The sequence below is a fragment of the Tenrec ecaudatus genome, chromosome 18, assembly GCF_050624435.1.
Source record: "Tenrec ecaudatus isolate mTenEca1 chromosome 18, mTenEca1.hap1, whole genome shotgun sequence".
Taxonomy (NCBI): domain Eukaryota; kingdom Metazoa; phylum Chordata; class Mammalia; order Afrosoricida; family Tenrecidae; genus Tenrec; species Tenrec ecaudatus.
This window is the reverse complement of record NC_134547.1, coordinates 13,333,270-13,361,148: the sequence shown is the minus strand read 5'-3', so window position 1 is coordinate 13,361,148 and position 27,879 is coordinate 13,333,270. Positions and strand designations below refer to the sequence as shown.

The 27,879-nt window shown below is 58.5% G+C and overlaps 3 protein-coding genes across 5 annotated transcripts; 1 reads left to right on the top strand and 2 right to left on the bottom strand.

Annotated features, from left to right (window-relative positions):
- Nucleotides 1-128: 128 nt before the first annotated feature.
- PPP1R13L (protein phosphatase 1 regulatory subunit 13 like) lies at nucleotides 129-18,212 on the bottom strand. 2 transcript variants are annotated; one of them, XM_075537891.1, is made up of 13 exons: nucleotides 17,922-18,212; nucleotides 11,065-11,217; nucleotides 10,823-10,965; nucleotides 9,563-10,073; nucleotides 9,369-9,467; nucleotides 9,189-9,280; nucleotides 8,485-8,983; nucleotides 6,003-6,460; nucleotides 4,313-4,444; nucleotides 4,076-4,209; nucleotides 3,813-3,979; nucleotides 1,577-1,776; nucleotides 129-729 (listed from the first exon to the last, which is right to left on the bottom strand). In XM_075537891.1, exons 2-13 carry the CDS (start codon nucleotides 11,117-11,119, stop codon nucleotides 691-693), a joined length of 2,529 nt encoding a protein of 842 aa, XP_075394006.1. In that variant the 5' UTR covers nucleotides 11,120-11,217; nucleotides 17,922-18,212; the 3' UTR covers nucleotides 129-690. The 2 variants fall into 2 exon arrangements, with proteins under 2 accessions (XP_075394006.1, XP_075394005.1); XM_075537890.1 differs by lacking the exon at nucleotides 17,922-18,212 and adding an exon at nucleotides 16,677-16,830.
- POLR1G (RNA polymerase I subunit G) lies at nucleotides 17,365-22,796 on the top strand. The gene is made up of 4 exons (XM_075537893.1): nucleotides 17,365-17,470; nucleotides 17,952-18,454; nucleotides 18,959-19,100; nucleotides 19,258-22,796. The coding sequence occupies exons 2-4, from the start codon at nucleotides 18,421-18,423 to the stop codon at nucleotides 20,591-20,593; spliced, it is 1,512 nt and encodes a 503-aa protein (XP_075394008.1). The 5' UTR covers nucleotides 17,365-17,470; nucleotides 17,952-18,420; the 3' UTR covers nucleotides 20,594-22,796.
- On the bottom strand, nucleotides 20,655-27,195 carry ERCC1 (ERCC excision repair 1, endonuclease non-catalytic subunit). 2 transcript variants are annotated; one of them, XM_075537895.1, is made up of 10 exons: nucleotides 27,046-27,195; nucleotides 26,495-26,599; nucleotides 25,331-25,546; nucleotides 24,854-24,957; nucleotides 23,967-24,066; nucleotides 23,359-23,435; nucleotides 21,927-22,026; nucleotides 21,189-21,260; nucleotides 20,992-21,060; nucleotides 20,655-20,743 (listed from the first exon to the last, which is right to left on the bottom strand). In XM_075537895.1, the coding sequence occupies exons 2-10, from the start codon at nucleotides 26,597-26,599 to the stop codon at nucleotides 20,693-20,695; spliced, it is 894 nt and encodes a 297-aa protein (XP_075394010.1). In that variant the 5' UTR covers nucleotides 27,046-27,195; the 3' UTR covers nucleotides 20,655-20,692. The 2 variants fall into 2 exon arrangements, with proteins under 2 accessions (XP_075394010.1, XP_075394009.1); XM_075537894.1 differs by having other exon boundaries at nucleotides 26,913-27,053.
- Between the last annotated feature and the right edge of the window lie 684 nt (nucleotides 27,196-27,879).

The window sequence follows — 27,879 nt, the reverse complement described above, 5'->3', positions numbered from 1 at the left end:
GTTTACTGCTTGGTTTCAGACTGATGGACTTGATCTGGACTGGACTGGGATGTTTCTCAACATACAATGGTTCTTTCATGTAAAACTCTTCCTTATACACATGTACGTGTCCATGAGAAACAAGTCAATTTCTGTGCAAACTACCTTTATTTATAAAGAAAAACGCCCCCATTTTTGGTGTAACCATCAAACCAGAACTGTGTGAAGGCACTTAACTGGGGGAAGAGTGGAGGCAAAAGTCCCTGGGAGGGGCCGGTGGTCCCCCGGGGTGCTGGGAGAGACCGGGGTTGGAGGTGACTCCCAGGCAAATGGAGTGGCAGTGACTGGTCCCAGGCTCGGCTGGGACTGTGGGGTGGAGGCTGGCTTTCAGAAGCAGTGGCAGGAGGAGTGGGAGGCGCTTTGGACGGGGACCTGATGTGGCAAGCGGGGGCAGAGGGCGCCCCTCCAGTAATTCCCAGCCCCACCCCCGGCCTCCGCAGGCTAAGGCAGGTTCCTAAATTTAAAGCTGAGGCTCCTGGTATCTCCCTGGGGCTTCCAGGCAAGCAGAGAACTGGTGGTGCGACCTGCGCCCTCCTGCTGTGCTGGGGGGGGGGCAGAGATGCGGCAGTAAGGGAACAAGAGATGGGCGAAGAGGGGGCGCAGCAAGGCAGCTTCCTCTCGCGTCCGGTGGAGAGATGTACTTCTCTTCTGCTAGACCTTATTCCTCGGAGACTTCACCCTGGGGAAGAGCTGCAGGAGCCGGACATTCAGATGGAGGCCAGGTGCGCCCACAGCCAGCCCAGGCCCCCGTTTAAATGGGCTCCCCAAATTCCACTGCCATTCGCCCCGATTTAGACACGTGGGTTGTCTCCCACCATACCCCTGCTGCCATTCCTACTGCACGGACTTGCTCAGCATTTCCCAAATCGCTTGGGGGGGGGGAACCCCCAGTCCCCAACACCTCCAAGCAAAGTCACTGACTAAATGGAATCTTTGCCAGCATTCCAGGGCCCAGGCTGTCCCCTCTGTCCCCTTTCTGCCTCTTCACACATCAAAGGGCTCTACCCTGGAAAACAGACTCTTCCTGACCTCTGGGCACCCCGCCCCTGCCCCCACCTCTAGTAGACGCTTCCTCATTTCAACCTTCATTTCAAGAACGCTTGGTTGGTTTTACATCCTGCGCAAAGCGATGGGATGCGAGTCTTCAATCGCCATTGAGGCTGGAAACCACAAGCCCGTCACTGTCCTTCCCGCTAAAGCGCAATTCTTTTCTGACCTCCCCAACCGGATTGGGGGGGTCATCAGAATATTTGGGTACTAACCTATTAAGTAACCGGTAACTAGTACTGGTCATCTAGCCTACGAATACATGCACACACCCATGCCAGTGCATCAGTCTTTGAGGGGGGCTCGTCCTTGCGTCCCCCCTAACTGTAACGGACTCCCTCTTACCACTACCCCCATGTGGACTCTAATGGGCCTTTGCTAGTCTCCCCACAATCAAAAATCAGCCCTCCCGAATCACCCCATTTTCCCCATGGGGTTGTCCTAATCCCCAAACATGCCAACCCCCCACTTATACTACTTCTGGGCTCACCCCAAAGTAGTTCCGGGGCACGTAGCCCTCCTGGCCGTGCAGCGAGGCCCACCACCAGTCGGTCTCTTCCGGCCCATCCCTCCGCAACACGGTCACCGACTCGCCCTCTCGGAAGGACAGCTCGTCGCCGAACTCGGCGCTGTAGTCCCAGAGGGCGTACACCAGCCCGTTGTACATCAGCCCCATGCTCTGCTCCACGTCTGAAAGAAGCCGGATCCTGAGAGCCAGGCACCCGCAGGGCCAGGGAACATGCGAGTGAGAGGGACAGGCCCTGGGCCTCGGGCCTGCCCTGGACGGAGGGGTGCATCACCTGAAAACTTGTGTGGGCTCCGTCTGGGGAGCCAGCTGGCTCAGAGGCCAGAACTGGAAGTCACTACGAGGTGACAACACATGGGTGCATGAAGGTGGGCCACCAAGCCTTCAGGTAGGGCCAGTTCATCTCTTGTAGTTAAATCCCCCCCTATCCCCTTTCCCAGTACCTCCCTTTCTCAGAGTAAAGCCCACCCATTTTTTCCCTCCCATTTATTGTCCCATCTGCCCCTTCTCCAATTAGTACATCCCAAACCACACACACAAACACTTAAACAGTACAATCACCAACAACCCTTTCAGGATGGTACAGTCCACCAGGCTGCCCTCCTGAAATGGTTCAGTCCATGGGCCCTTCCAGGAGCATGATCCAGTCTCCACCCTCTCACAGGGCAAGGCCAAGGCGGTGTGAGCCCCTCGCTGCCATCGAGCTGACTCGGTCTCACAGTGACCCTATAGCACCCTCAGAGGAGCTGGCGGTTTTGGACTGCTGACCTTGAAGGTAACAGCGTGACCCTAAGAGGCTAAATCTCAGAGCTCCGCCTACCTGTGCCACAGCCCCCAGGGACCCCCTCCCTGAAGGTTCTGCCTTCCCCCCCTTGAGGATAGCACCACCCTCCTCTCCGTATCTGCCCCCACAGCCCTGGGTCTCATGCTCACTTTCTGCCAGGGGTGACAGCTGACTGTCACGCAGCCACTCCTGGCTGACCGCCCACATGTCTAACCCTGGAGCCTTGGTGGCACAGTGGTTACTCATTGGGCTGCGAGCCACAAGGTCGGCAGTTTGAAACCACGGCCCCAGCTCCTGGGACAAAGACAGGGCTTTCCACTCCCATAAAGTGACACGTCTGGACAGCAGAAAAGAGGGTGTAGGGGGACGTCGGACAGTGTAAGATAATGAGAAAATAATAATTTATAAATTATTAAGAATTCATGAGGGGGGGGAGGCGGCAAGGAGGGGAAAAATGAGGATCTGATGCCAGGGGTTTAAGTGGAAAACAAATGTTTTGAGAATGATGAGGGCAATGAATGTACAAATGTGCTTTACACATTGATACATGTATAGATTGTGGTAAGAGTTGTATGAGCCCCTAATAAAAAAGATTTTTAAAAAATCTATAAAAGAGCAGAAAGTGCAAATCACCCTCTAAAGAATAAGGTTAAAAATAAATAAATTAAAAAAAAAAACAAAAAAAACAAAAAATAAATAAATAAATAAATAAATAAATAAATAAATAAATAAATAAATAAAAAAAGAATAAGGTTATACATTTCTAATAAAGTCAGCAAGTCTTGGAAATCCCTGGGGGCAGTTCTACCCTGTCCAATAGGGGTTGCAATGAAGTCAGCATCCACTTGGTGGCTTGCAGTTTCGAGTTTTTGCATCCCACCTGTTACGGCTACAGCCTGACTTCCTCCAGCTTCCTGTAACTCTCCATCCTCAGCCGAGGCACACAGAGGGTGGAATGGGCCCAGGTAGAGCCTGCCTTGCTGTCCCCTTAAGGACCAGGTGGCTCAGCAGCCCCGCCTCTTTGTCATTGGCCCCTAGAGATACCTGGTACAGTCCCCATGATCCCCCCCACCCCCACCCCCCACCAAGCCAAGTGAGCTCACCGGAGGCAGTCACTGCTTGGTCTGTATTGTCTTGCACAAATAACAGAGCCCACCTGCTGAGTCCTGTGTCCCACAGATGGAATACTTTAAGGGAACTTAACACCCCTGGGAGCATGGTACAGCCCCCACAAGTGACTCCATTTGAGCCCGCATCACCTGATACGTGTCACGACGTGGTTGGTTAAGAGAAGACCCAAGTCCACCCGTCAGCGCAGGTGGGAGGCTGGTGCGCTTCCCCCAAGCTGTCCCCAAGTCCTCCTGTCGCCATTCCCCCCTCTCCCCGCCCCGCCAACACCCTCACCCTGCCTCGCACCTGCCAGATAGGTGGCACAGTCCGCGTAGCCCTCGCGGTAAGGATCACATTTCTCGATGGCGGTGGCGCCGTCGCTGAGCGTGGTGGCGAAGATGGCCGCGCCGTGCTGCACGAGCGCCGTGCAGATGGCAGTGTCGTTGCATGAGGCTGCGCAGTGCAGCGGGGTCCTGGATATGGGGGGGAGGGGGGTCCGCAGTGAGCAAGGGGCCCCAGCCCCACAGCACCGCCCCACCTGGCCCCGGTCCCGGCGGGACGGGGCTCACCAGCCGTGGCTGTCCGGGGAGTTGACGTTGGCACCCGTGGCGATGAGGAAGTCCACAATGGTGTAATTGGCACCGCAGATGGCATTGTGCAGGGCCGTGATGCCCTCCTCATTGGGCTGGCTTGGATCGTTCATCTGCAAGGGATGGATGGATGGGTGGGGAAGAAGGGGTAGGGGCTTAGTCTTGCTGGGGTCCCCCAGTGGCCACCCCCACGCGCCACCCACCAGCCCCACTCACCTCCTTCACCGCCTGCTGCACCACGTCCAGCTCCCCGGTCAGCGCTGCGTCCAACAGCAGCACCAGCGGGTTGAGGCGCGCGCGACGGGTCTTGCGAGGGGAACCCGCCTTCCGCAGCAGCGAGCGCACCTCCTGCGGGTGGGAGTGGGGACCGAGGTCAGAGACTTGAGGGGGCTGGTTAGTCTACAGGCGCCCTGGGGACTGGCTAGACAAGGGTGGGGCTGGGATTCCAATCACCCAGGGATGTCTAGAGACAGACAGACAGGAGCAGAGAGGGGAGGAGACAGAGAGCGACAGACTAGACAGAGAGCGACAGACGAGACAGAGATGGAATGAGCATATGGGGGCGGGGTAGACTTGGGGCTCTATCAGCGGTTCTCAACCTGTGGGTGGCAACCCATTTGGGGGGGAAGGGCAAACAATACTTTTATAGCGCTCACCTGATTCATAACAGTAGCAAAATGACAGTTATGAAGTAGCAAAGAAAATAAATGTTATGGTTGGGGGGTCACCACCACATGAGGAACTGTCTGAAAGGGTCGCAGCATTAGGAAGGTTGGGAACCCCTGCACTAGGGGGTGTGGAATCCAGGAAGACCTCTTTGCAGCTGCTGTATTTCCCATGACACCATGGCCCCAGGGACCAGAGTCTGGCCCTTGGGCACCTTAAACAGGAATGGCTCAGATTGGAGTCAGAAGATGGCTTGGGTCTGAACTGAGAGGTTCTTCTGGGTCTAGACCGAGTGGGTCTATTTTAGCCACAGGGGTGAGGAAAGCGGGAGGTGGAGAGGAGAGACAGAGAAGAGAGCAGATCTAGAGAGGGAGACAAGCAAATATGTCCTCCCCCCCGCCCCCCGCCAAAGAAAAAGACGGTGACTGCCACCATTCTAGCATGTCCAGAAGAAATCAGAGATTTAGTCATGTCCGGGTTGTGAGACTGAGTTTCCTGAAAGGGGGCAGGATAGTAGAGACAAGGAACAGAGTAGGCTTCCAGGTGGATGCCCTTTCCGTGCCCACCTGCCCATGTGAACGCAGACACACAAAGATTACAAACAGCAATGCCAGCTTCCTTCGCAACCACACTCCTGGCCAGTGGCTCGGAGGCAGAAGTGATGTGTGCAGTTTCCACCTTGTGCCTGAAAACAGGACGACTTCCTCCTCTTCCTTCCTTCTACCTGGCTGGAATGCAGCCTTGGGCGGCAGCCTTCATGGGCCAGGAGAGCAAGGTAACACTCCCCCGCCCTCCCTCACCTCCCTTCCCCCAGGAATGGCAGAACCTTAAGTAGACAGAGCTTGAGCCCCGATTCCATCGACCAGCCCCAGACTGCTAACTCCTGCATTAACTAACTGCTAACTAACTGCTACCTCCTTGGAAGAGAAACACGTTTCTCTTTAAACAACACACACAAGTCCCATGGCTGGTGAGTCCATACTGACTCCTGGTGACCCCATGTGTCACAGAGTAGAAGATAAGACCTCCATTGGGTTTTTCTTAGTTGTAGTCTTTAAGAGAACAGATTCCCTGGCCTTCCTTCTGGGCCACTACCGGATGGGTTCCAACTTTGAGGGTGCTAGTGGGGTGCCACCCATGTGCGCCATCAGAAACCTTCCATCTCGTTGTGAGGACCTCTGTTACAGCCCTTGGATCTGTACAGGAACCGCTATTGACAGCGTCTTCCCAGAGGACTTACCAGGTTCTGGGGCTGCTCCGGTGGGTTGCTCGGGACTGGAGCCGGGGGTGGGATAGGAGTTGGGAGGGCAGGGGCCGGGGGCCCTGGCCTGGCCTCGGATCCCTCAGTGATGGCCGACAGCTCAGGCTCTGGCGCCCCCTGCCCTGGCCCATGCCGATGGAAGAGCCGGCTGATGATCTGCTGGTACTGCTTCTTGTGGGTGGGGGGCAGGGCCACGGCGGGGCTCTGTTCCATGGACCCCCTGCGCTTGAGGGGTCGTGGGATCTCTGCCAGCACCCGGGCCACCTCCTCCAGCTCGGGCACCGACTGTGCCTCTGGCGGCAGTGCCGGATGCAACCTCGTGGGGCTGAGGGGCCGAGTCAGGGCACCTTCCTCGGCATCGCCGGCCTCCAGCACTGGGGCTAGCAGCCCCTCCAGCTCCGGCTCTGGCTCTGGCTCTGAAGGGGGCTTGGGGGGACCTAGCAGGAACAAGAGGCCCATCAAAGGTGAACCCCACCACCCTGCCAAGACTCCCCCGCCCCCCAACTTCCAGGGCTAGCATGCAGGGCCTACTTGGCTTTGTGACCACAGAGAAGTTCCCTACCCTCTCTGGGCTACACTTTTCTGAACTGAGGATACAAAATTACAGCACTTCCCACCCATGCATCTTATTAAATGTTTCCCACAACCATGTGAGCTGGCCATGGCTATTGTCACTGTACTCTGGAAAGGAAGACGGCATCTCAGAGAGGGCAAGTCACTTAGCCAAAGCCACACAGCCGGAAGCTGAACTTGGGTTGTGACAAGACTTGGGTTTTTTTTAAGATTCTAGGGAAAACCCTGCTGGGCCTGGGATCCTGGCACTCTGCCGTCGCTCCTGTCCCCTTCCCAGAGATGCATCCAAAGCAGGAAGAATGTAGTTGTTCCTAATAATATTACTGGGACTGAGGTGGGTCCGGCCCCAAGCCACAGTGTGTTCAGCTGCCTCCTAGGCGTGTGGACACGGAACACTGATTAAGGATGGCTGAAGATGCACTGATGCCTGAATGCTGGTGTCAGAAACCCACAGAGACCACGGACTGCCAGAAGCACAGAAACGGCTGTCTTGGAAGACGTACAGGCAGAATGCTTCTGTATGGTGAGACTTGGGTCTCATCGGTTGGACATGTTATCAGAAGGGTCCGGGCCCTGGAGAGGGACGCCATGCTTGCTACAGTAGAAGGCCAGGGAAAAAGAAGACCCTCGAGGTGATGGATGGACACATGGCTGCTACCATGGGCCCACACACAGCAGTGACTGCGAGGGTGCTGCAGCGCCGGATGGCGCTTCCTTCTGCTGTACGCCGGGCCACCAGGAGTCGAGAGTCACTCAATGGTATTTAACAACATTACCCCTATTACTAGCAAGGAGGTCTGGGTACTAGTCTGACTTCTAATGAGATGCCACGCCAGTTCAACACCAGAGCAACCTGAGTGGATTCCGACTCATGGAGTGACTCTACACGAGGACAGGGTAGAACTGCCCCACGAGGTGTCTGAGGTGTCGAAAGCCTCATCTGTCTTCCGAGGAGCAGCTGGTGGATTTGAACTACCAACCTTTCAGGTGGCAGCTACACAAACTAAACTGACTGCCATTGGAGTCCATTCTGACTCATAGCCACCCTCTAGGTCTGCGCCGAGCTGCCCTTGGGGGTTTCTGAGGCTATAAATCTTCATGGTAGCAGAAAATTTTCACTTTTCTCCCACAAAGGGTTCGAATCTCTCTAGCTTCAAGGGTAGCAGCCCAACGCTTAACTCACCAAGCCACCAGGGCTAGGAGGAATAAATTGCATTACTGTGGTTATTAGTATTGGCCTCGGAGTGTACTGCTACTGCCTGCATCACCCATAAAATAAATATCATCACTACTAACAGTTGCTCTCCTTACATGATCTCATTGACCCCACGGCCCCCACGCTCTCAGAAGGCAGCGGTGGTCCTTCGCTTTTCAGAGATGAGACATTGAAACAAGGCCCAGAGAGGTTAAAAGGTTGTGCCCGCGTCACACGGCAGTTCGGTGGCAGAGAGGGGCTCAAACACATTCTACTCAACTCTGGGTCCTGTACTTGTGACTCTCCACTGATCTTACACCAAAAGGATACATTGTAACCCACAAGCTGCCTATTAAGGACTTCCTAGGCACCTATTGGAAAGGCTTCGATTAAATCCTCTATCCCAATCTCGCGGGCTCTATCATTACTCCTCCTTGCTGCTTAAACACGGAAAGAAAGTGTGGCTCCGGGTTCAGAGAGGTCAAGTGACTTGCCTAAGGTCACACAGCGTGGCACCAGCCAGTCCAAACTTAATCACCACAGTAGCCCACACCAAAGTGGTTTTCCAAGCTCCAGGCACAAATCTGTCCACAGGGTCAGTACCTGCCAAAGATGTTGACTCCCAAGTTGGTCTGGTGCCCCCCTCCATTTTCTCCCTCACCTAGTCTTTTGGGGCCCCAATTGATGACTCACCTTCGCTCACAGTAGGCCATGTCTGTTGAGGGATTTGAAGGGCAGGGACTTGGGGCTGGGGCTGGGGCTGGGCCTGAGACTGGGGTGGGGGCTGGGGCTGGGGCTGGGGCGGCAGTTGGGGCTGGGGCTGTGGATGGGGCTGGAGGTGCATTTGGGGTTGGAGGGGCGGCAAGGGTTGGGGGGGCAACTTAGGCGGGGATGCCCGGGTGAACATGGGGGAGCCAGGAAGCATGGCCCGGCTGGCCCCATGCTCCCAGAAGGCGTTCTGCAGCTTGAATATCATGCTGAGGGGGATGGGGCGCTGGCGGGGGGCACTGCGGGGCTGGGGGCTGGGAGGGGGCATTGGGATACGGTTGACAGGCTGCCAGTTGCGGGGCAAGGTGCCTGCAGGGCCTGCAGAGCCCAGGGAGCGGCGGAAGCTGCCAACATCGGACCGCCTGTCATTGGCCAGAAGGGACACTTTGTAATTGCGGGGCAGGGTGGCGCTGGTGAGATTGTCCTGAGAGAGAAAGAGAGGGAAACGGGAAGGGACTCAGATGGGGGGGAAAGACAGGAGCCAGGGAAGGATGAGGGAGGGGAGGCAGTGGGTCCAAATAGGGAGAGGAGGAGGCGGGGCAAGGAAGAAGGTCCGGAGGTGGGAGGGCATCCCGGAAACTGGGGAGCAGGCAGGATGGGGAGACTGGCCCAAGACTTCCATGCCTCACCTTGCCGGTGGGCCCAAGCCCATCCAGACTGCTTTCTCTCCAGGGCAACAGCTGCAAGCCAGGTGAGGCGGGCCTTGGGAAGACATCCAGGCCTGGAGGCGGGAGGGGGGTAGAGTGTCCTTAGAGTCTGGCGGGGCGTCTCCCTTCCCGCCCCTTTCCCACTGGTTTCTCTGCACGCACGTTCATAACTGGCCGTCTGTGAAGACTTTTTCTCGTACGCCACGTCCAGGTCGGACTCGTTCCAGGCCTTGGGGGGCCGCCTGCGCAGCGTCAGGTCGTCTGGGGAGGGGCGAGGTCTGAGTTTGGCGCGGGCGGTGGGCGGGCCCTGGGACCCCACCCGGCTGGAGCTTTCCAGGGGCCCCGCCCCGCCTCACCTTGGGCTCGCAGAGGTGGGGTGAAGGCGCTGCCCCCGGCGCCCAGCAGGGGACCCCCGAAGGCCCCTGGCACTTCGTAGGCAGCGGGCTGGGGGCGCGGCGAGGGCCCGCGATCGGGAAAGAAGGCTTGGGACCCCTCGACCAGAGAGCTGCCTCGCGGGGAGCCGGCGCGGCCCAGGAAGTCAAAGGGCGTGGGGGGCCCGGGCTGGCGCAGTGGGCCCGGCCCGGGCCGCGGGGAGGGCGCGCGTCCCAGGGAGCTGCCTGCCCCCTCGAAGGCACGCGGCCGTGGCGAGGGCGCACGGTCCAGGTTGCTGTAGGCGTCTGGCTGCAGGTAGAGCGGGGTGCGTGGTGACGAAGGGCGACCCTTGGGAGACAGCTGGCTGTAGGGGTGCAGGACCGGGGCGCTCTCGGAGCGTCCAAAAAGGGTGTCCGTGCTGTCGGTGGGCGCCTTCCGGGGGGACCCGCGACTGCCAAAGGGCTCGGGAACCGGGCTGGAGCTGTATCGGGTCAGCTGTAGGAAGGAAGGCCAGCCAGCGGTTGATGTTAGTCGATGGGTCGGCCAAACCAAATTCACTATGGAATCGATTCAGACTCACACAGGAAAGGGTAGAACTGCCCTTGTAGGGGGTAACTCTTGACGGGAATAGAAAGCTGCTTCTCTCTCCTGCGGAGTGGCCGGTGACTTCAAGCTGCTGACCTCGTGGTTAGTAGCCCACTGCATAAGCCACTACGCCACCGGGGCTTCCTTGGAGGGGTCAGTCTCACTCACTGCCATCGAGTCAATTCCGACTCCACAGGGACCTTGTAGGACAGGGTAGAACTGCCCCTGTGGGTTTCCAAGACTAGCGCTTCGCAGAAGTAGAAAGCCTCGTCTTTCTCCCACAGAGCAGCAGGTGGTTTTGAATTGCTGACCTCGGGGCTAGCAGCTCAGCGCCTAACCCTACACCACTAGGGCTCTTGCGAGGGCAGCAAGGAGAGGGGCTAAAAAGGTCATCCAAAGGTCAGCCTAAGGGCCTCCGAGCCCAGCTGGAGAGAGCCCAGGTGAGGGGTCATGGGACCAGAGCCTTCAGGCCTTTGTGCAGCCTAGAGAAAGGACCCTTTGCTTCTGCGCTCCTGCGGTCCCTCCCAAGTGTCTCCCAAAAGTCTACCTCCTGCACAACCCTCTGTAGCAGCCTTGTTTGAAATCCAGGCCTCTAGCCAAGAGTGTGGAAAGGAGCTGGTTTTGTGGGTCAGGGCGGGGACTAAGATAAAAAGGCTCACCCTAGAGGGGGCTCCAGCCTGGGAGCTGGGAGGTGCCGGTGTATCTGACCATAATGACTCCAGCTGTTTGGTCAGTTCGTCTACCTTGGCCGCGGCTGTGTCCAGCTCCATCTGCTTCAAGTCCATGTGCTTCATGGCCAGCGCTGAGAGGCAGGGAAGGTAAGGGCGGAGCCTCTTGGCAAGGCTTGTCCCCAAGCCCCCCACCCGCCCCCCAGCAGGCCCTGCCACTGAGCCCAGCTCACACTGGAAATTCAGGTCCAGAAGGTCCCGGGCAGCCTGGAATGCCTCGCTGTCCATAGTGCCAGCAGGAGAAGGGGACTGGCAGGCGGGTGGAAATGCCTGTGGGGGAGGAGCCTCCTCAGACCCCGCCCCTCCAGACCCTGCCCACAAGGAACCTGCAACGAGAGAAGTGGGATTTGTAGGGACGGTGGGGACCAGCGTCTTGACTCTCCTATGCCTTCCACTGGTACCAGCGTGTCCCTCTGCTTCCGGCTCGTTCAATGCCCAGTTGACATGCCACCCAGGCGACCCAAGAGCTTCTTAAAGGCTCAACCATGTCACCCTCTCTACTGGGTTCTCTGGGTCCATCTCTTGATCTCAGCTCCACCAAGACTTGGTATCACGCTTTCATCAGTGACCTGTAGCTGAACCCTTTAGTTAAATCTGCTTTGGGCTGATTTCGATTCATAGGGATTCCACATGACTCAGTAGAACTGCCCCACAGGGGGGAGGGGCGGTTTCTAGACTCTCAACTTCATTGGAGGAGCCCTGGGGGACAGCAGTGGATTATATACCTTGAGCTGCTTACCACAATGTCAGCAGTTCAAACCCAACAGTCGCTGCGACTTTCTGCCTTGGAAACCGACAGGAGCCGTCTGCTGAGAGATGGAGCCCCCTGGGTGACAGCGAGCTTTCGGTTTTGTCTTTCAATCTTTGTAGGAGCAGATACCCAAGTCTTTCTCCAAAGGAACAACCGGGTGGGTTTGAACCCCCAAACCTTTGGGTTAGCTAGCAGCGTCCCGTATGGTGAGACCAGGATGTACTAATAGCCCCATTCACGGCCATCGAGCCAGTTCAGACCCAAGACGACTTGATCGAGTTTCTGAATAAGAGTTATCAATGGATTGGCTGCCTAGTCTGGGCTAGACACTGGGCTTGATGCTGGAGATATTAAAATAAATAAATAAATGCCGATGCCGCCTACTATGTGTCAGGACCTGTGCCTTGTGCTTGGGGTTGTCCATGATAGAAACCACTATCACTCCCTGGAGGTGAACTGCCTTGCAGAACCAAGCTACGGCCTCTGCACCCGGTACTTCAACCAACAGTCAAAAGAGTTGCTGTCAAACCCATCTCAATGCAGGGCAACCCCCTAGATATCAGTCCTACCAAACTCCCATTGGGTCATCGGTGGTTGGTTTTGGGGGGAATCAGATCGTCAGGCATTTCTTCCAAGGCACTTCTGGGAAGACTTGAACTGCCAACTCCCTGGCTAGCCACGCTTGTAAGCCATTTGCGGCTCCCGGGGGGGCCTCCCCCACCACCTTAGCTGGGCAGAAGGTGAAGCTTAGGTGTGCAGTCATGCAGTAGTTAGTCCACAGTACTGGGGCTTGACACTCAGATCTTATTATGTGGGGTCATCTCCACTGGGCCAGGGTGGTCTTAGGGTGCTGGGATCGCTCAGCTTCCTGTCCCCTCCATCCCTGCCCAGGGAAGGCCTCATTTGTCCTAAAGTAGTGACAGGCAGGACGGGCAGGGAGTGCCCTGGGCGGATGGGGCGCTGTGGTCACTGACCCAGAGGGAGTGGTCCAGGCCAGCAGGAACCGGTCAGGCCAGTGCCATCTCCATTCTAGCTGCCACACCCACCGGTCCTGCCACCTTCCCCTGCACCGACCCATTAGCCTAGGTGATGCCGGCGTGGGCAGCAGGGCGGGTTGGGGCATGCCAACCTAGGCCTCTGTCTGGGAAGCCTCAGGAATAGGACTTGTTGGGGCTGGCAGCTTCTCTGGGGGTGTTGGGACAGTGTGACCCTTGAGCCTCAGTTTCCCCTGACAGTGAATGGAAGGGGGAAACCAGGGGCCTTTGGGTTCAGAGAGGCCTTCCTTCTGGAATGGTCAGAACCACGAGGCTGTAATTAAAGTTCTAAAAAAACAACAACAGCCAAAACAACCTGACTCAGCAAACATGTGACAGGGCACAGCCAGCCGTTCCTTTAGGGCAGCGGTTCTCAACCTTCCTAATGGCGGGACCCTTTTATACAGTTCCTCATGTGGTGGTGACCCCCAACCAGAAACTTATTTTCATTGCTATTTCCTGTCGTTTTGCTACTGTTATCAATCGGGCTACCCCTGTGAAAGGGTCATTCGACTTCCAAAGGGGTCGAGACCCACAGGTTGAGAACCGCTGTTTTAGGGTTTTCTGGGCTGTCATCTTTAAGGAAGGGAAGCAGATGGCCAGTCCTTTCTTCTGTGGTGCAGTTGAGTGAGTTTGAACCACCAACGTTTAGGTCATAGCAAACCCTACAGGGCAAAGTAGGACTGCCTCTTGGGGTTTCTGGGGTTTAAAATCTTTACAGGAGTAGACAGTCTCATCTTTTCCCCCTTGGAGGTACGGGTGCGTTTGAACCATGGACCTTGTGGTTAGCAGCTCAATGCATAATCCCTCCTGGGCTCCTTTAGCAACCAGGGGGTTCCTAATTACCTAATTACGGTTCTTAGGGGGCTAAAGTCCTCCGCCTGGGGTTCTATCGTTAGAAAGCTGTTGCCCAGATTCTAGCTTTTAGAACACTCTAGAACACCCTTGCATTGAATATTCCAGAGTCCTAAGTCTTTCTCCACCTCCTTCTATTTTCCCAAGGGATCCTCTGTCCCCCAGGGAGGTCAGCACAGCAATGGAGCCAAACTTGAAGGGCTCAAATCTGCTCAGATGGTGATCTGACCCTAGCATGAGGCGTAATCGGCGTGCCTCAGTTTCCTAATCTGTAAGATGGCCATGCATCACAGCCCACCTCAAGGGGCTTTTGAGAGTCAGAAGGTGCAGGCAGGGGAGGGGAGCTCAGAGCGCTGAGGACTGTCTTCTCAGAAAGTGGACGTGGGCAGGAAGCAAAGTTCTAAGCTCGTGGCTTTCAGTGTCTCAGAGAGACACACTGTCTGTCCACATTCCAGCAGCCAGTGGCCCTCTGGGGGAGTTCTCCAGTCCGGGCTGACATCCTCTGGCTCCAAGGAAATGCCAGCCCTGGGCGTGGGGCCATTCCGGGAGCTCATGCTCGCCAAAGGGCTGGCGGGTCCACCCCCGTCGGTCCTGGCCCGACCCCCGCCGGCCGGTGGGAGGGCGGCCGGCGCCTGAGCTCAGGCCCTGGGAATGCGAGGCGGGCCCGGGCAGGTGCGGCGCCTCCCGCGGCGGGGGCGGCGCGGGCCGCGCCTCTGCTCGCCAGTGCCTCCCCAGCCTTCCACTCCCAGGCCGCCTACCCCCGGGCTCCCCTCCAATTCCAGGTCCCCTCCTCTGAGTTCCTCTCCGATCACGGCCTCCTCCCAGCCTGCCTTCTGCCCTCCCAGTTTCTGCCGCGCTCCCGCGGGGTCTTCTGGGGTTAAAGTTCCCGAGGTTCTTGAAGGAGTTAGAGCCTGGAGGGACTGGGTAGGGCACCAGGTGGGGTTGGGAACAGAGAGTCCCAAAGCCCGGCTGGGGTCGGCTGGCCCCAATCAAGTCCGCCCCGCCCGCCGGCTCTCTGTGCCTTGGTCTACCTTTTCCTGTGTCTCATTTGGGAGAGTTACTCGTTCACCTCCAAGGGTGCGTGCCTGAGTTTGGCACTGGGCTAAGGGGAGTCGGAGGCAGGAACACAAGGACCTCACACAGAACAAAAGCAAACCCCAAGTTGCCGGCTGACCAATGGCTTCTGACTCATGGTGACGCTGTAGTGCAGAGCAGAGCTGCCCCTTAGGGTGCCCCGGGCTGTAAGCCTCTCCGGAAGCCGATTTGGAGGGGCTGGTGGATCACACCCTCGGAATTTTGGGGAAGCAGCCCAGTGCTTAACCCGCTGTATCACTAAAGCAACGGTCAGACGTCTACTATTGTTAATTGCTTGCCTGCCTGCCTTGCTCGTGGCACTAATACAGGAGCCCGCACAGGTGGGCTCAAGAACCCCCTCTCTCTTCTTGCCGCCCCCTCAAAGAGCCTTTTGCAACTTTTTCTGGGATTTTAAAAGGTCTGCTTCTTCACCCCGACCCTCCCCCACCCCCACCAAGTCTCCATCCCAGGAGCCCTGGGATCTCCACACCCTTCATCCCTGCTGTCCATTCCTGCGTTCTAGCCAGTGCGTGATTCAGGGACAAGGACAGGTGGAACCCTGGAAGAGTTCAAACACATGGGGAACGGAAGCCATGGGTGTGGGCTGTGCCTGCTCCCTGGCCTCAGTTTCCCCACCACGGTGGTGAGAGGAGTCAGGACCTGGGAATGGGCAAAACCAATTTGGTGAGAGTGTAGGGCGGTTGCCTGAGAAGCCTCTGGGTGAAGGGGACCATCTTGTCTGCCTCACTGGAGACTGGTGCCAGCCCACAGGCTGGCAGGCCCTGGCTTGGCAGACACGGTTATGATTTTTAATTTCATCTCAGACTATCACCAAGTGCCCTTCAAGCCCAGCCACTAGGAAGTGTGTGCTGTTTTTACCTTAGCACCCCTGCCTCCCCCATGCGCTTGTTTAATCCCCTACAGGACACAGACGTGGGGTGGGCAGAGGAGGAAGATAGAAGTAGGTGGGGAGGGGTTGCCCTCCCCCAGTCTCAAGGACAAACAGACAGCTCCAGAATTAGCTCTCTACCCTTTCCTTATCTCCCACACAACCCCAGGGTCAGGCAGAGGGGGGCGTGGGTGACATTTCTCACCCCAGCAAAGTAAATAAAGTTAGTCTGAAAATCTGGTGAGAGTGGATGGGGGTCCTGTCCACCAGAGAGGTGGGATACCAAATCCTACTCACCCCACCCCCGCCCCAACTCTCCTACCTGTAGGACTGCTCTAAGCCGCAGTTCACCCCTTCTGCTCTGTGTAAATGTGTAACACAGACAAGCCTCCCAGAAGCCAACTCCAGGTTCTGAAGCTTTCTCTGGGGTCCGCACCCCCACCACCACTTGCAAACCCCAGATCTCTTCTATCCCTCAGGGACAATCCGAGGCCCCCCACCTCCACCAGGGGGCGCCTTGGGGCAGAAGTCCCACCTCTGGTTAGGCAGGTCTGACGCCCCGGTTAATGACATATTGGGGTTCGGGCAGCGACAGAGGAGGGTGGAGAGCTGCCTTGGCCCCCTGCGCCCATCCCTGGGGCCTGGAAATGGGGGGAGCTCTAGGACACAACCATTGAGAGGGACCCCGGATCCTTGCTCCACTGCATTTCAGGCACCCTGGTCCCACATTCCCATCCCCCTCCTAATTCTGACCCGAGACCTGAAGGCTCAACCGAGGAGAGAGGGCAGGGCTAGCTGCCCATCCCACAGTCCCAGGGACCCCAAATTCTCCCACGGCTCAGGAATCCAAGACCCCAATTCTGCCCCAGGGCTCAGATTTCCGAGCGAACTCTTCCCCTCCCCGCCGCCACCACCCCGTTCTTGGGATTCCCCAGTCCCAGCTCCAACGTGTCCCCGGGACCAAGGCGACGCAGCCCAACATTAAGAAAAAGCAGACATCCGAGTCCCCTTTCCTTCCGCCCAGGAAACTTGGCGTCCAAGTTCACGCCTCCCAGGGACCCAGGTATCTGCGTGTTCCCAATTCCGCCCCGGGATGCGGAGTCCCAGTCCCTTCCCAGTCCTCCCTGGGACCCGAGCGTCTGCTTTTCCCGGGCCGCTGGACCCCAGAAGAGCGGAACTCACGGATCCGGGGCAGATTCTGGCAGCCACGGGTCTCCTCCGGCTCCGGCTCTGGTTACGGGAGCGGAGGACGGAGGACGGGGCGGGACGGGGCGGGACGGCACCGAGAACAGGTTAGACGACGTGACTCGGGCTGGAGGGAGGCGGGTCCGGGAGGGGAGGGGAAGCCGGGGTCACCTCGAGCACCTTGGGACTTGTAGTCCCGGGGGGACAGGTCGAGGACGGAGTCATTCCCGGATGGATTCAGCTGAAGTCCACTTCACAGACAGGGAAAGTGAGACCCCAGAGGGCGACTTAGCCAGGAAGACGTGGGAACAGTACAGAACCCTGCTTCTCTGTGGCTGCAAGAGCCGTCTCCCCAGCCCCTGCCCGACCCCAGCCAGGCACAGAGACAGTGCAGGTTGGGACACCACCCAAGGGGTGGACAGCTGGGGGCTGAGGGAAGCCCACTTGTGCGCCACCACTAAGGTGAGAAAAGGGCCTCGCTAAATCAATATTCCCTTGGGTCCCTGGGTCTCAATTTCCCCGTGGATAGGAAAATAAGGGCGGGTTGGGTTGCCCAGCAACAGCGCCCAGCGTGGGGGAGCTGGGACTACAATCCCCAGCAGCAAGCGCTGCGGACGGCAGCTCGCGCCAGCCACAGGCCCTCTGGGAGTTGTAGTTCGATAGCCCGCCGCAGTAGCGCCCAGGCGTCTCGCCCACGCACAGAAATCTGAGATCTCGGGTGGAGGGAGCGCTAGCCCTTCCCCTGACCCTCCTAACCCTCCAGGAAAGCCGCTCCCGTCCCGGGAAGCCGGGTAAGGGGCGCCGCAATTAAAAAGTAGGATCCGGCCCAGTGGGGGCGGGGAGCGGCGCTGACACACCGGCTAGGAATGCAGTCGGGTCACCCTGTCTAGCCACCGTCTCGCAGCTTCGCCTGCCGCCCGCAGCGCGGTCCCGTGGGAAGAGGTCTGGGCGCCTCCTCCATGCCCGTCTCCACGTGGCACTGTTTACACGGGCCCCAGAACTGGGAGCGGGAGGGGCTCAGGGTGCCTACACCTTTAGGGGGAAAGTCCCCAGGATGCGGACGAAAGCCTCCCAGGCCGTTACCGACGTCGTTTGATGCGCTGGCCCCGCCCTTCAAGCGCCCCGCCCCCCTGTTCCCAGGTCTTGGGTCCGGAGGCTCCGCCCCCGGGCGGCAGCCCCGCCCCCTAGCGATTCCCGCTCCCAGAGCTTTGGTGCCCCGCCCCTCCCTGGCGAGCCTCATACCTTTTCTCTTTCCCACCTCTCCCACTCAAGTTTTGAACTTCGGAGGCATCGCTGGCTCCCCAGCAGGGATTGCGACACTGGAAGCCAAGCGCAGCGCCAAGACGACTCTCCCCGTCTTGAAGAATCCAGACCCATCCGTCGGCTGGTCCCCTAGGAGTTAAGGCCCATCAGTGTAACTGCCCCTTTAAAGGCGGCATCGGGCCAGCTCATGTGTGAGGGTCGGTGGGGAGAGACCTGCGGGGAGGGGGGCTCGAACTGCGGTTGAGAAGCGATCCAGCCGCTTCCGGGAGCTGATTTTCGACCGTCGATCTTACGGCCACTTGTCTAATTGTGTGTAAGTGGGATTCCCACCCCGCAAATTATCCAGAGAACGAACAGACTCAGAGGGACTCCCCCCACGAGCCTGCGCACGAGGGCGCGCCCGGCTAAGCTCCACCCCTTCTGCTCCACGTGGTTTGCAGCCGTGCTCTGCGGGCTGGGCCCGGGGTTTTCGTGCGGCATGGAGCCCGGCGTGGCGGACGCACCGTCTGGCGGTAGGTGGCTGCGGGACTAGCTGAGCGGCCGTAGAAGGCGGGCGGGCAGAGAGAGGCCATCTGGCTGGGAGGGTTTGGCCCGGGAGAAGCCACTTCCGGAGACTGGACGGGTGGAGAGGGTGCCTGTAGTGGGGTGAAAAGGACGCCCCTGGGGGCTGGATCGGTGAAGATAAGGGGCGCCCTGGGTGTCACCAGTGGGGTGACACGGATCTCGGGCACTGAGTTGAGGCCAGTAGACCGAGAGCAACCTTGGCTTAGCAGTGGTTCTCAACCTTCCTGATGCCGCGCGTCCCTCATGTTGTAACTCCCCCCCACCACAAAATTATCTTTCTTGCTACTTCATAACTGTGATGTTGCTACTGTTATGAATCGGGTGACCCCTGTGAAAGGGTCGTTCAACAACCCCTCCAGGTGGGTCGCGACCCACAGCTTGAGAACCGCTGGCTTCAAGGATCACATGGGCAGGAAAGTGCCAACAGACCACCATTTCCTCTTCGCCTGCAGGTGCAGCGCGGTTCTCTTGTCCCCCCAACTTTGTCGCGATGCCCCCAGCCTCAGAGCACTCTCGTTTCTCCCTGGAGGCGCTGAAGGGCCCGGACACGGAGGTGTGGTTCATTCGTGCCCCTGCAGACTTCGCTCCGGACAGGTGAGAGGTCCCCGGGGCACGGGCAGGTCTCACTCCGAGGCTGATGGGGGCGGGGCTCAGGGTTGTTGCTCTTCTGGGCCTGGGGATGCTGCAGGGTTTTTTTGCATCCTGCCCCTCCCAATGAGCTGACTCCGCCTCTACTCTCTGCCTCTTTCAGCCTCAACGGGAGGCTGGTGCCTCTCGCTGGCTCCCAGATGGTGAAGGGAAGCAAATTGGCAGGCAAACGGCAGCGCTTCCGAGTCCTTAGCAGCAGTGGTCCAGGGGCTGAAGAAGCCACCCTGCTGGCCCCCTCAACTGAGGCTGCGGGTGGACTGACCTGTGCCCCTGTCCCCCAGGGCAGCCTAAGGATCTTTGAAGGTCTCCAAGCATCCCTGTCCCGGACACCTCTGCAGCCCATTCCAACCAGTCCCCCGCCCCAGGTCCCCCCAGGCCTGAGGCCTCGGTTCTGTGCCTTTGGAGGCAGCCCCCCAGTCACAGGACCTGGGTCAGCCTGCACCCTGAAGACAGGGACCTCCGGGAAGAAGAAAAAGAAGAAGCTGATGGCTGGGGCCTCGGTGGTCCCACAGGAGGCAGCAAATGGGCACGGGACACTGGAGGTGGACGCAGCTTTGGGGTCCCCGGAGATGGGTGTGGAGAAGAAAAAGAAGAAGAAACAGCAGCAGCCGGAAGAACCGGAGGTGATGCAGCCGCTGGCAACAGAGACTGCGTCTGAGATACTGGAGAGCCTGGAGACACCCTTCCCCCCCACCGCCAAGAAGAAGAAGAAGTCAAAAGGGGCAGAGTCAGCCGGCCAAGAATTAGAGGTGCCAGGGGCAGAAGCAGGGATGGTGGAGCTGGAACTTGGGGTTAAAGCCGAGCCTGGGGAGGAGATGGTTGGGTCCCCCACCAAGAGGAAGAGGCCAAAGAGGGTTCCCGAAAGGATGGAGCCCGTGGAAGGAGTAACCGTCGAGTATCCATCGCAGGTGAAGGTAGAACCTCAGGAGGAACCCATTCCACTGCCCTCCACCAAGAAGAAGAAGAAGAAAGAAAAGCACCACAAAGGACTGGAGGAGCCAGAGGGGAGCCCCGGAAGGGCGCAGGCAGCCCACCAGGAGAGGCCTATGGAGCTGCCAGGGGACGCAGAGCCCCCGGTGGAATCCCCAGGGGGCACGGAACTTCCAGCTGAGCCCACCAGAAAGAAGAAGAAAGAGAAGAGGCAAAAGGTGATGGCAGAGGCAGACGGGGCGCTGGAGCCCACGTCGGCAGGAGACCCTGAGCTGGGATCAGCCACCAAGAAGAGGAAGAAAGAACGAGGCTGTGTGGTGGGAAGGCCAGAGGCTGAAGTGACTGAGGCCCCAGGGGAGGGGACAGAGCCCCAGCTGCTGGAGGCCTGGGCCTCCGCAAAGGACCAGGAGGGTGGGCAGCCAGGGCTGTGGCTGAACTTGGAGCCGGAAGCAGCAGCCACAGGCCTACAGGGAAAGAGGCGGAAGAAATGCCCGCTCCCGACCATCTGAAAATGGCCCACGGCCCATCAGGGGACACGCCCCCTCCCCAGCCCCCACACCAGCCGGAGCCTGGAGCGTGGAAATGCTTTATTAGGACAGCTGGGGACATCAGGGCACTTTCAGGAAGGGCTCGTGTAAGACATCGAACAGCCTGCGGGCCTGGCGGGCACAAGAAGGGAGAGAAGGCAGTCATTAAAGGAGCGCTCGGATGATGCAGACGGACAGGGGGAGCTTGTGCCTTGTGCCGTTCTTTCCTCCCAGGCTTGGGGGTGGGGCGCTTATCCCTGACTGGCTGTGTGAGGCTGGGCCAGGACCTTAGATTGCCCCCCGGAACTTTGGGGTCCAGCATCGCATGTCGTTGGGGTCCCCTTTCACCCCACCCTCAAGCCAATCCACAGCATGCTCACCTTCTGGGGCCCCAGGCCGGGGCACAAGGCCAGATCTTCCCGGGATGCAGCAATGAGCTGCTCCAGAGACTGAAGGCAGAAGCGGGTGGGGGCAGTTCAGAGGGGTGAGTACCAACCCCTCCCCTGCCCCAGCTGATCTGGCGAGGGAAGGCTGCACGGGCAGGGGGAGGGGGGATAAAGGGGACACCACTCCTTACCCCAAAGGTGGCCAGGAGGGTCTGGCTGTCTGTCTTATTGACCGACTTTACAGTTGTCAGGCATTCCGTCACCTGGTGGAAAGACACAGGGGCCAGGTAGGGATGAGACAGGCCCCCTGGAGACAGGGCTAATGCCCCGCTGGGTCCTCAGCCTGCCCCCCACAGACCCAAAGTACACACCCCTCTCCCCATGGCTGTCACCATGACCCCAGATCTACCAGCTCCCTCAACAATTAAGTCCCTGAGGGCCACTGGAAACCAAGGCATGCACCGTGGGCAGGGCTGGGGCATCAGAGCTATGGAGAGAGCTGGGCTCCTGCAGGGAGCAGGAAGGGCACGTGCCCAAGGGAGTAAGCTGAGTATGGAAGGGTGGTCACCCCGGGTGTACAGGGCAGACCCGCCCGAAAGGGTTCTCAAGGCCTTGATCTTTCTGAAGCAGGTGGCCAGGCCTTTCTTCCTAGGGCCCTCTAGGTCCACCCCACCCCCATCTCAGCAGCCCAGTGCTTCACTGTTTGAGCTTCCGGGGACTCCCATTAGGCAGAACGTCACAGGGAGCTCAGGCTTATGCTAGTGGTACCTGAGAGCCATAGAAAGGTTCAGAGCAGGGGAGGGCAAGGTCAGGCGGGCACATCCTACAAGCCCTCTGGTTGGAGTGGGTGTGGGGCTGGGGATTACAGGGAGGGAGGAGAAGCCTCGGGGATGGAAGAACACGCCCCAGATCAGCGGAGAAGGCCTCACCCTGGAGACAAAATCCTGCTCCAGTTTCTCCTTCAGCAGGTCTGCCGGCTTCTGCTCATAGGCCTTGTAGGTCTCCAGGTAGCGCCCAGCCTCCTCTGGGCTGAGGGGAGGAAGGGGAGGGTGTCACCTTTGCAATCCATTTTGGGTACCCATCTAATAGGGGTGCTAGCTAAATGTTCCAAGTGTAGCATAGACAACTCAAAGATGCCTGCCCCAAATGCCCTGCAGTCTTCACCTCAGCCAGCTTGTTTGTTTTTTTTTTTAATCACTGAGAGTGGATGGCCATTATTGTTTTCCCTGCTGCTGGGTTCGAACCACCAGCCTTTCAGTTGGCAGCTGAGCACTTAGTCACTGCGCCACCAGAGCTCACTTCTGGGTGACACCATGCAAGGCATTTTACCTCTTGGGCCTCCATTGCTCAGTCTTTTGACTTTACTTTCCCTATCTCTTTTTCTCATCCAGAAGTTTGCCCCCCTCTCCAAAAAATTTTTTTTTCAATTCAGTCATCCTTTAGGGCCCCTGGGGTTTTGTGCCGTGCCCTGGAAGATGTCCTGCCCCTGTGGTTAGGAGGAAATCTTCCAAAGATTCCTTATCACGTTTTGGGGTTTTTTTTAATGGTACATTATCTCTTTTGACACTTAAAGTGGTCCTTTCTCGGGAGTTGAATTCTGCTTCTACGGTGGGAGGGAGGGATGCCTTCTTTTCCAAATGGAAAGCCAGCCCAGAACGTAGACTTGGGGCCAGTAGTCAGCCGGGTTTAGATCTAAGTCGTCAGCTGCCTTGCCTGGATCTGAGGGTTTGGTCGACATCACCTGTCTTGGTGCCTGTACCCTCACAAGAAAGCTTTTAAAACAAAAAACAGTCATCGTCGTTGTCACTGAGTGGATCCTGACTCGTGGTGACTTGCTCCAGGTGTGTCACAGAGAAACTGCCAGGCAGGGTCGTCCACAGCTGTGACCTCCCAGAAGTAGTTTACCAAGTCTTCTGCGCAACCTTGGGGGGGGGGGGGATGCAAGGGGCCAACCTCTGTTCACAGCTGAGTTCTTAACCCGTTGTGCCACTCATGTCTGCGAGTCTGTTAGAAAGCTATTGTCAGCCCACTTTGCAGATGAGGAGGGGCTCTGGTGGTGTAGTGGGTTGCCCATCGGGGCTGCTAACCTCAAGGTCAGCAGTTCGAAACCACCAGCCACTCCCACGGCAGAAAGATGGGGCTTTCTACTCGTGGAAAGACTCACAGTCTTGGAAACCCGCAGGGGAAGTTCTACCCTGTCCTGTCGGGTCTCTATGAGTTGGAATTGACTTGAGGGAATGTTCTGGTTTTACAAATGAGGTTTGAAGCCCAGAGAGGCTATGTCTGGCCCGGGTTCACCCAGGAGGAGGAGAAGTGATGGGTGACAGACCCTGAACAGGGGCAGGTGCGGTTCCATCTTACCTCCAGGCAAGAATCAGCGTACAGTCGGCTAGGATGCACATCTTCGCCAGCTCCTTGAGGGCCTGCTGAGGGTCTTTCTGGAAAAAGAAAGAGATCGGAAAGCGATCAAGGAATGGCGGTCCACTCTGAAGACAAGGCACTTAAGACACCCAGCACCACTCAGTGCACACTCCCGGAGCCCCTCCTGGGTGCTCAGCTGGGGCTGGGCATCAGGAGGACACAGACCTTGACCCAGCCCTGGCCCGCGGACTCTCAGTCCAGTGTGCAGACAGACCCAGGGCCAGACAGCAATGCTTTGAGGCTGGGCCAGCAGGGGGTGTGAGTGAGCCAGCCTTAGGCAGGAGGGGACATCAGAGCTGGACGGAGGGGAATGCCCTGCAGGGAACAGCCTATGCAAAGGGCAGAGGGAGCAGGGGTTCCCCCCTCCCTCCTCTCCCCCCCCCCCCACCACTGGCGACCGGCCAGTGTTTTGTCATGTTCGTGCATCTCTGAGTCAGAGCTCACAAACAACACTGTGTCCCCACCACCACCACACACACACACCCTTTTGCTACCTGCAAACCCCAAACCCTCCATGGCCCAGCTGGGAAGAGTGAGGCCCCACTCACCACATCCACCTGGACCAGCAGGACCCGCAGGGCGAAGTTCTTCCCCAGGCTCTGCAGCCGCTCGTGGATGTAGTCTGGGTGGAGGTTGTGGTAACGTAGGCTGCCGGGGACAGGGCAGGGGAAGCAGCCAGTGGGGAGGGGGGTGTCAGTCTCCCCAAGACCCCAGAAGCCCTTCACCCTGCATAGAGGCCAGCAAGCTCAGGTCCACCCACCACTACCACCCCACAGCCACAAGCATAGAGGTGGGCAGAGATGACCTAAGCCCTCTGGAAGGAAAGGACACAGCAGGTGGTGTGAACCAGGGCATGTGGCCCTTCCCGCCTCCCTGAGGTAGAACCCCTGGGTGCTTCACTGAGGTGCTGAAGAGACTTGGGCGTCACATGGAACCCGGGATCTGGGGTCTTCCGAGAACATGAAGCAAGGGGGGGGGGTCCCACAGGCTGGTTTAGGGAGCAGGTCTTCTAGCCTTGGTCTGAAGAGGGCTCAGGCTGGGGGTGGAGTGGCTCCTCCATTAGGCTAACTAGAGGTCAGCTCCGCCCAGCAGCTTCTGGCTCCCACCAGAGGACAGGAAGTGAGAAGTTTACTTGCCCACCAGGGTCCTGGCCCTGGCTGGAGAAGGGCTCATGGGGCTGGAGGACTTGTCCAGGAAATCATGGGTCTATGGGAGCCAGGCCTGGGATGTCTGGGACATAAGTCATCAGCCCCTCCTCCCTCAGACCCAGGATCGACCACCCCACCTGCCCCCTCCCTCGGACCCACCTCCAGGCTGAAGCCTCACCCCCCCCCCTGGGGGAACTAGCAAGGAGCCTGGAATAGGGGTGCCCTGTTCTGCCCCACCACCACCCAGCCTGGCAAGGGGTCTTTCCCAGGAGGGCGGGGCAGCTCACCTGAGGAAGAGGGCACAGGTGCTCTGGCCCAGCACATAGTCGGCAAGAACCTCACCGAATTCCCAGGGCACGTTGCGGATAAACTTCAGCACGGGGTTGCCCCTCTGGGAGAGGGGAGGAGGGCAGAGCAATTCACCCACCACTCCCTCCTTCCCCCTCACCTCCAGAGCCTCTACATCCTGAGATGTCCTGGAACACCCCACCCCAGCTCCACTCACAGTCATCCCGCCCCACAGGGACCCTATAGGACAGGGTAGAACTGCCCCCTGTGGGTTTCCCAGGCTGGAACTCTTGACAGGAGTACAAAGTCCTGTCTTTTTCCAGCAGAGCGGCTGGTGGTTTCCAAGCTGCTGACCTTGAAGTCAGCAACCCAACGCATAACCCCTAGGCCAGCAGGGCTCCCCTGCCCCCCAGGACCACTTACGCAAGGTTTCCAGCCCCAATCCCTCACGGCCCACTCCTCCATCCCCGCCTCACCTGTCGGGGGCTGACAAGGATGCTGTTAGATTTTGCCCCAGGTTTCAGAGCCTGGTTGGGGGTCTCTCCTGCTGGGGGATCTGGCCCCGTGGGGCAGGTGGCTGCAGCCCCTCCTGGAGGCCCCGAGATGGCATATTCCGCATAGGTCTGAGGGGCAGCCTGGGCTGGGGTCTCCACAGCAGGAAGGCCCCGGGTGGATTTGAATAAGAGCTTGGCCTGTGGGAACACGTTGCAGGGGTATGTTTAGTGCCTGAGGAAAGAGTGGGGGATCCCTGCCCTACTCATGAGGGTCAGCACACCTAGCCTCCCAAGGCACCATGCAGAGGCCAAGCCATAAAAGGATGGAGAGCTCAGTTTCCCCAGTCCCCGTCTCTCCACCTGCACCCCACCATCACCTCCCCACTCCTCACCATGTGACCTGACTGTCTCCATGAGCCTATTGCTCATCTGCAGCCAAAGGGATCCCGTCCTGTTCCCTGCTCAGAGGCCTCCCGTGCCTCTAGCCTCAGAGAAAGCGTCAACGCTGCCCGAATGGAGGAGCTAAAAGACCTGTCTTCTGCGTCCTGGCCTGTCCGTTGTCCTCCCCTCCCATCATTACCTCCTGGGTCCCTCCATTCCAGCCCCTTTGGCTTTCAAGGTTGTCGGGTACGCCTGACCTCAGGGCCTTTGCACTGGCCACTCCCTCTCCTCCCAGGTATCTGCATGGCTCCCCCCCCCCCCCTCACTCCGTCATGCCTTAACCTTCATTTATTCTCTCCTCTCCCCACTCTCCTTAGCCCGGTTTCCCTTTTCTCTTCAAAGCCTATAGATGGCAGCCGAACCTCAGTGTTGCCAGATCCTTCCATTCGCCAAAAGATAATTCGGAGCAGAATTTACTCTTGCACTTGCAAGCCTTCTGAACTGTGGGCAGCACCACCCGCTTGGCTACAGGAAACGTAACCCGGAGCCCCTCACTGACTGCCAGCCTGTTGTTAACTATGCTTTGGTCCTTTCTCAGGTCCACCCTGCCATTTCACCAATGGGGAAACTGAGGCCTATAGAGAGCACAGGACGGTTTTGCCCAAAGCGGCCAGGCCCTATTGTTTCCTAACTCACTCGGGGCCCCTTGCTCCCCGCCCCCCGAAACGGTCCGCTACTCCTCCCGCCGCCCAATCTTCATCCTACCCCGGCAGGAGGGGCTTTATCCTCATCCAGCGGTACGACGAATTTCTTCCTTTGGGGTGGCCCTGGGGCCGGTGGCACCCCTTCCTCGTCCTTCCCAGGGTCCATCTGGGCCGGGAGAGAATGGGGCCCTCAGCACCTGCCTTCACACCCCCAGAGTAGGGACCTCCCTCTCAGCGATTCCCCCAAAGCCCGCAAACCCCAGGATTCCAATGACCCCAAACGCGGCAGGTTCAATAAAGCCCCGCCCACCCCTCGACTCGCCCTCCCCTTTTGGGGGGTGGGGGTGGGCCTAGAGGGGTCACTTCTCACTCGCCCCGCCCCTCCAAGGCCCTAAACTCCGCCGTCCCCTCCCACTCCCACCTTCCATTCATTCCACGGCTTCTCACCATCCCGCTAGCCCCACCCCAGGGCGCCCCACCTGGATGTCCTCCCCGCGTCCAGTCCGGTCCGGTTGTGCAGCGATTGGCTTCCGCCACCATCAGTCGCCCCTCCCGCGGGCCTCCACCTCCTTCCCCACCCTCGCGATCTCAGCGCGGCCCGCAGGGACTCACCTCCGGGACCCGAGGCCGCAGGAAGAGGCCCAGAGGGGAACCGAGGCGTGGCCCCGCCGAAGCGGCTAGCGCGGCCGCAGAAGAACCGCACTTCCGGCCCCTCTAGCCCTCGGGCCCGCCTTCACTGCTCCCGGAGGGGCGGGGCTTGGAAAGGGGCGGCCCTGCTCGGCACTCTATGGTCCTGGAGGACTGCGGTGGTTGGAGGGTTAGGTTGGCGAGCCAGTTCCAGTGGCTGAGCGCCCCCGGGCTCCCCGGTAGAGACGCGAGGGTGGGGGATCACATTCGGTCCCTTCTCTCACGAGAGTTCCAGAGACTTGGGTTTGAATCCTGACTCTGCCATGGACTTGGCCTCAGTTTCCCCGCTCATTCATGTATTCCACGCGTAGTCCCCGGAGCACTTTCTATGAGGGGTCCGAGTGACCCAGGAAGGCTCTCAGCTTCCTAGGGGCTCCAGTGGGAGACACAGGCAGCTCCCCAAAGAGTGATGCCCCCCCAAATGGGCAAGGATAAAGGAGCCCAGATGGCAGTGTGGGGCCCAGCCAGGGGTCAGCAGGTGCTTTCTAGACAAAAAGAACATCTGAGCCGAGACCTGGCTGATGAGCTTAGTATTAGTCATTTCCTGAAGGCAATAGTCTCACGCTGTTCAAACTTGTAATTCTCTGATTCCTAAGGCGAGGGAACATCTCTTTATGAATTGATTGGCCTTATATTTTATCTTCTGTGAATTGCTTGCTCATATCCTTTGCCTATTTAAAAAAAAATGAGGTTGTCTCTCTCTCTTTTTTAATTGTATGGCTCTGAAATGTGCAGGACTGCTTTATGAGTCCCGGAGTC

Bases quoted from the DNA above. Each gene is read 5' to 3' on its own strand.
- PPP1R13L (XM_075537891.1), bottom strand. From the start codon at position 11,119: ATGGACAGCGAGGCATTCCAGGCTGCCCGGGACCTTCTGGACCTGAAT. The intron at 10,966-11,064 runs GTGAGCTGGGCT...CCTGCCTCTCAG, and splicing joins TCTGGACCTGAATTTCCAGT to CGCTGGCCATGAAGCACATG. The intron at 9,468-9,562 runs GTGAGGCGGGGC...GCCCCTCCCCAG, and splicing joins CCCACCTCTGCGAGCCCAAG to ACGACCTGACGCTGCGCAGG.
- POLR1G (XM_075537893.1), top strand. From the start codon at position 18,421: ATGGAGCCCGGCGTGGCGGACGCACCGTCTGGCG. The intron at 18,455-18,958 runs GTAGGTGGCTGC...CTTCGCCTGCAG, and splicing joins GGCGGACGCACCGTCTGGCG to GTGCAGCGCGGTTCTCTTGT. The intron at 19,101-19,257 runs GTGAGAGGTCCC...TGCCTCTTTCAG, and splicing joins GCAGACTTCGCTCCGGACAG to CCTCAACGGGAGGCTGGTGC.
- ERCC1 (XM_075537895.1), bottom strand. From the start codon at position 26,599: ATGGACCCTGGGAAGGACGAGGAAGGGGTGCCACCGGCCCCAGGGCCA. The intron at 22,027-23,358 runs GTAAGATGGAAC...TCCTCCCCTCAG, and splicing joins ACGCTGATTCTTGCCTGGAG to CCCAGAGGAGGCTGGGCGCT. The intron at 21,061-21,188 runs GTAAGGAGTGGT...TTCTGCCTTCAG, and splicing joins CCCTCCTGGCCACCTTTGGG to TCTCTGGAGCAGCTCATTGC.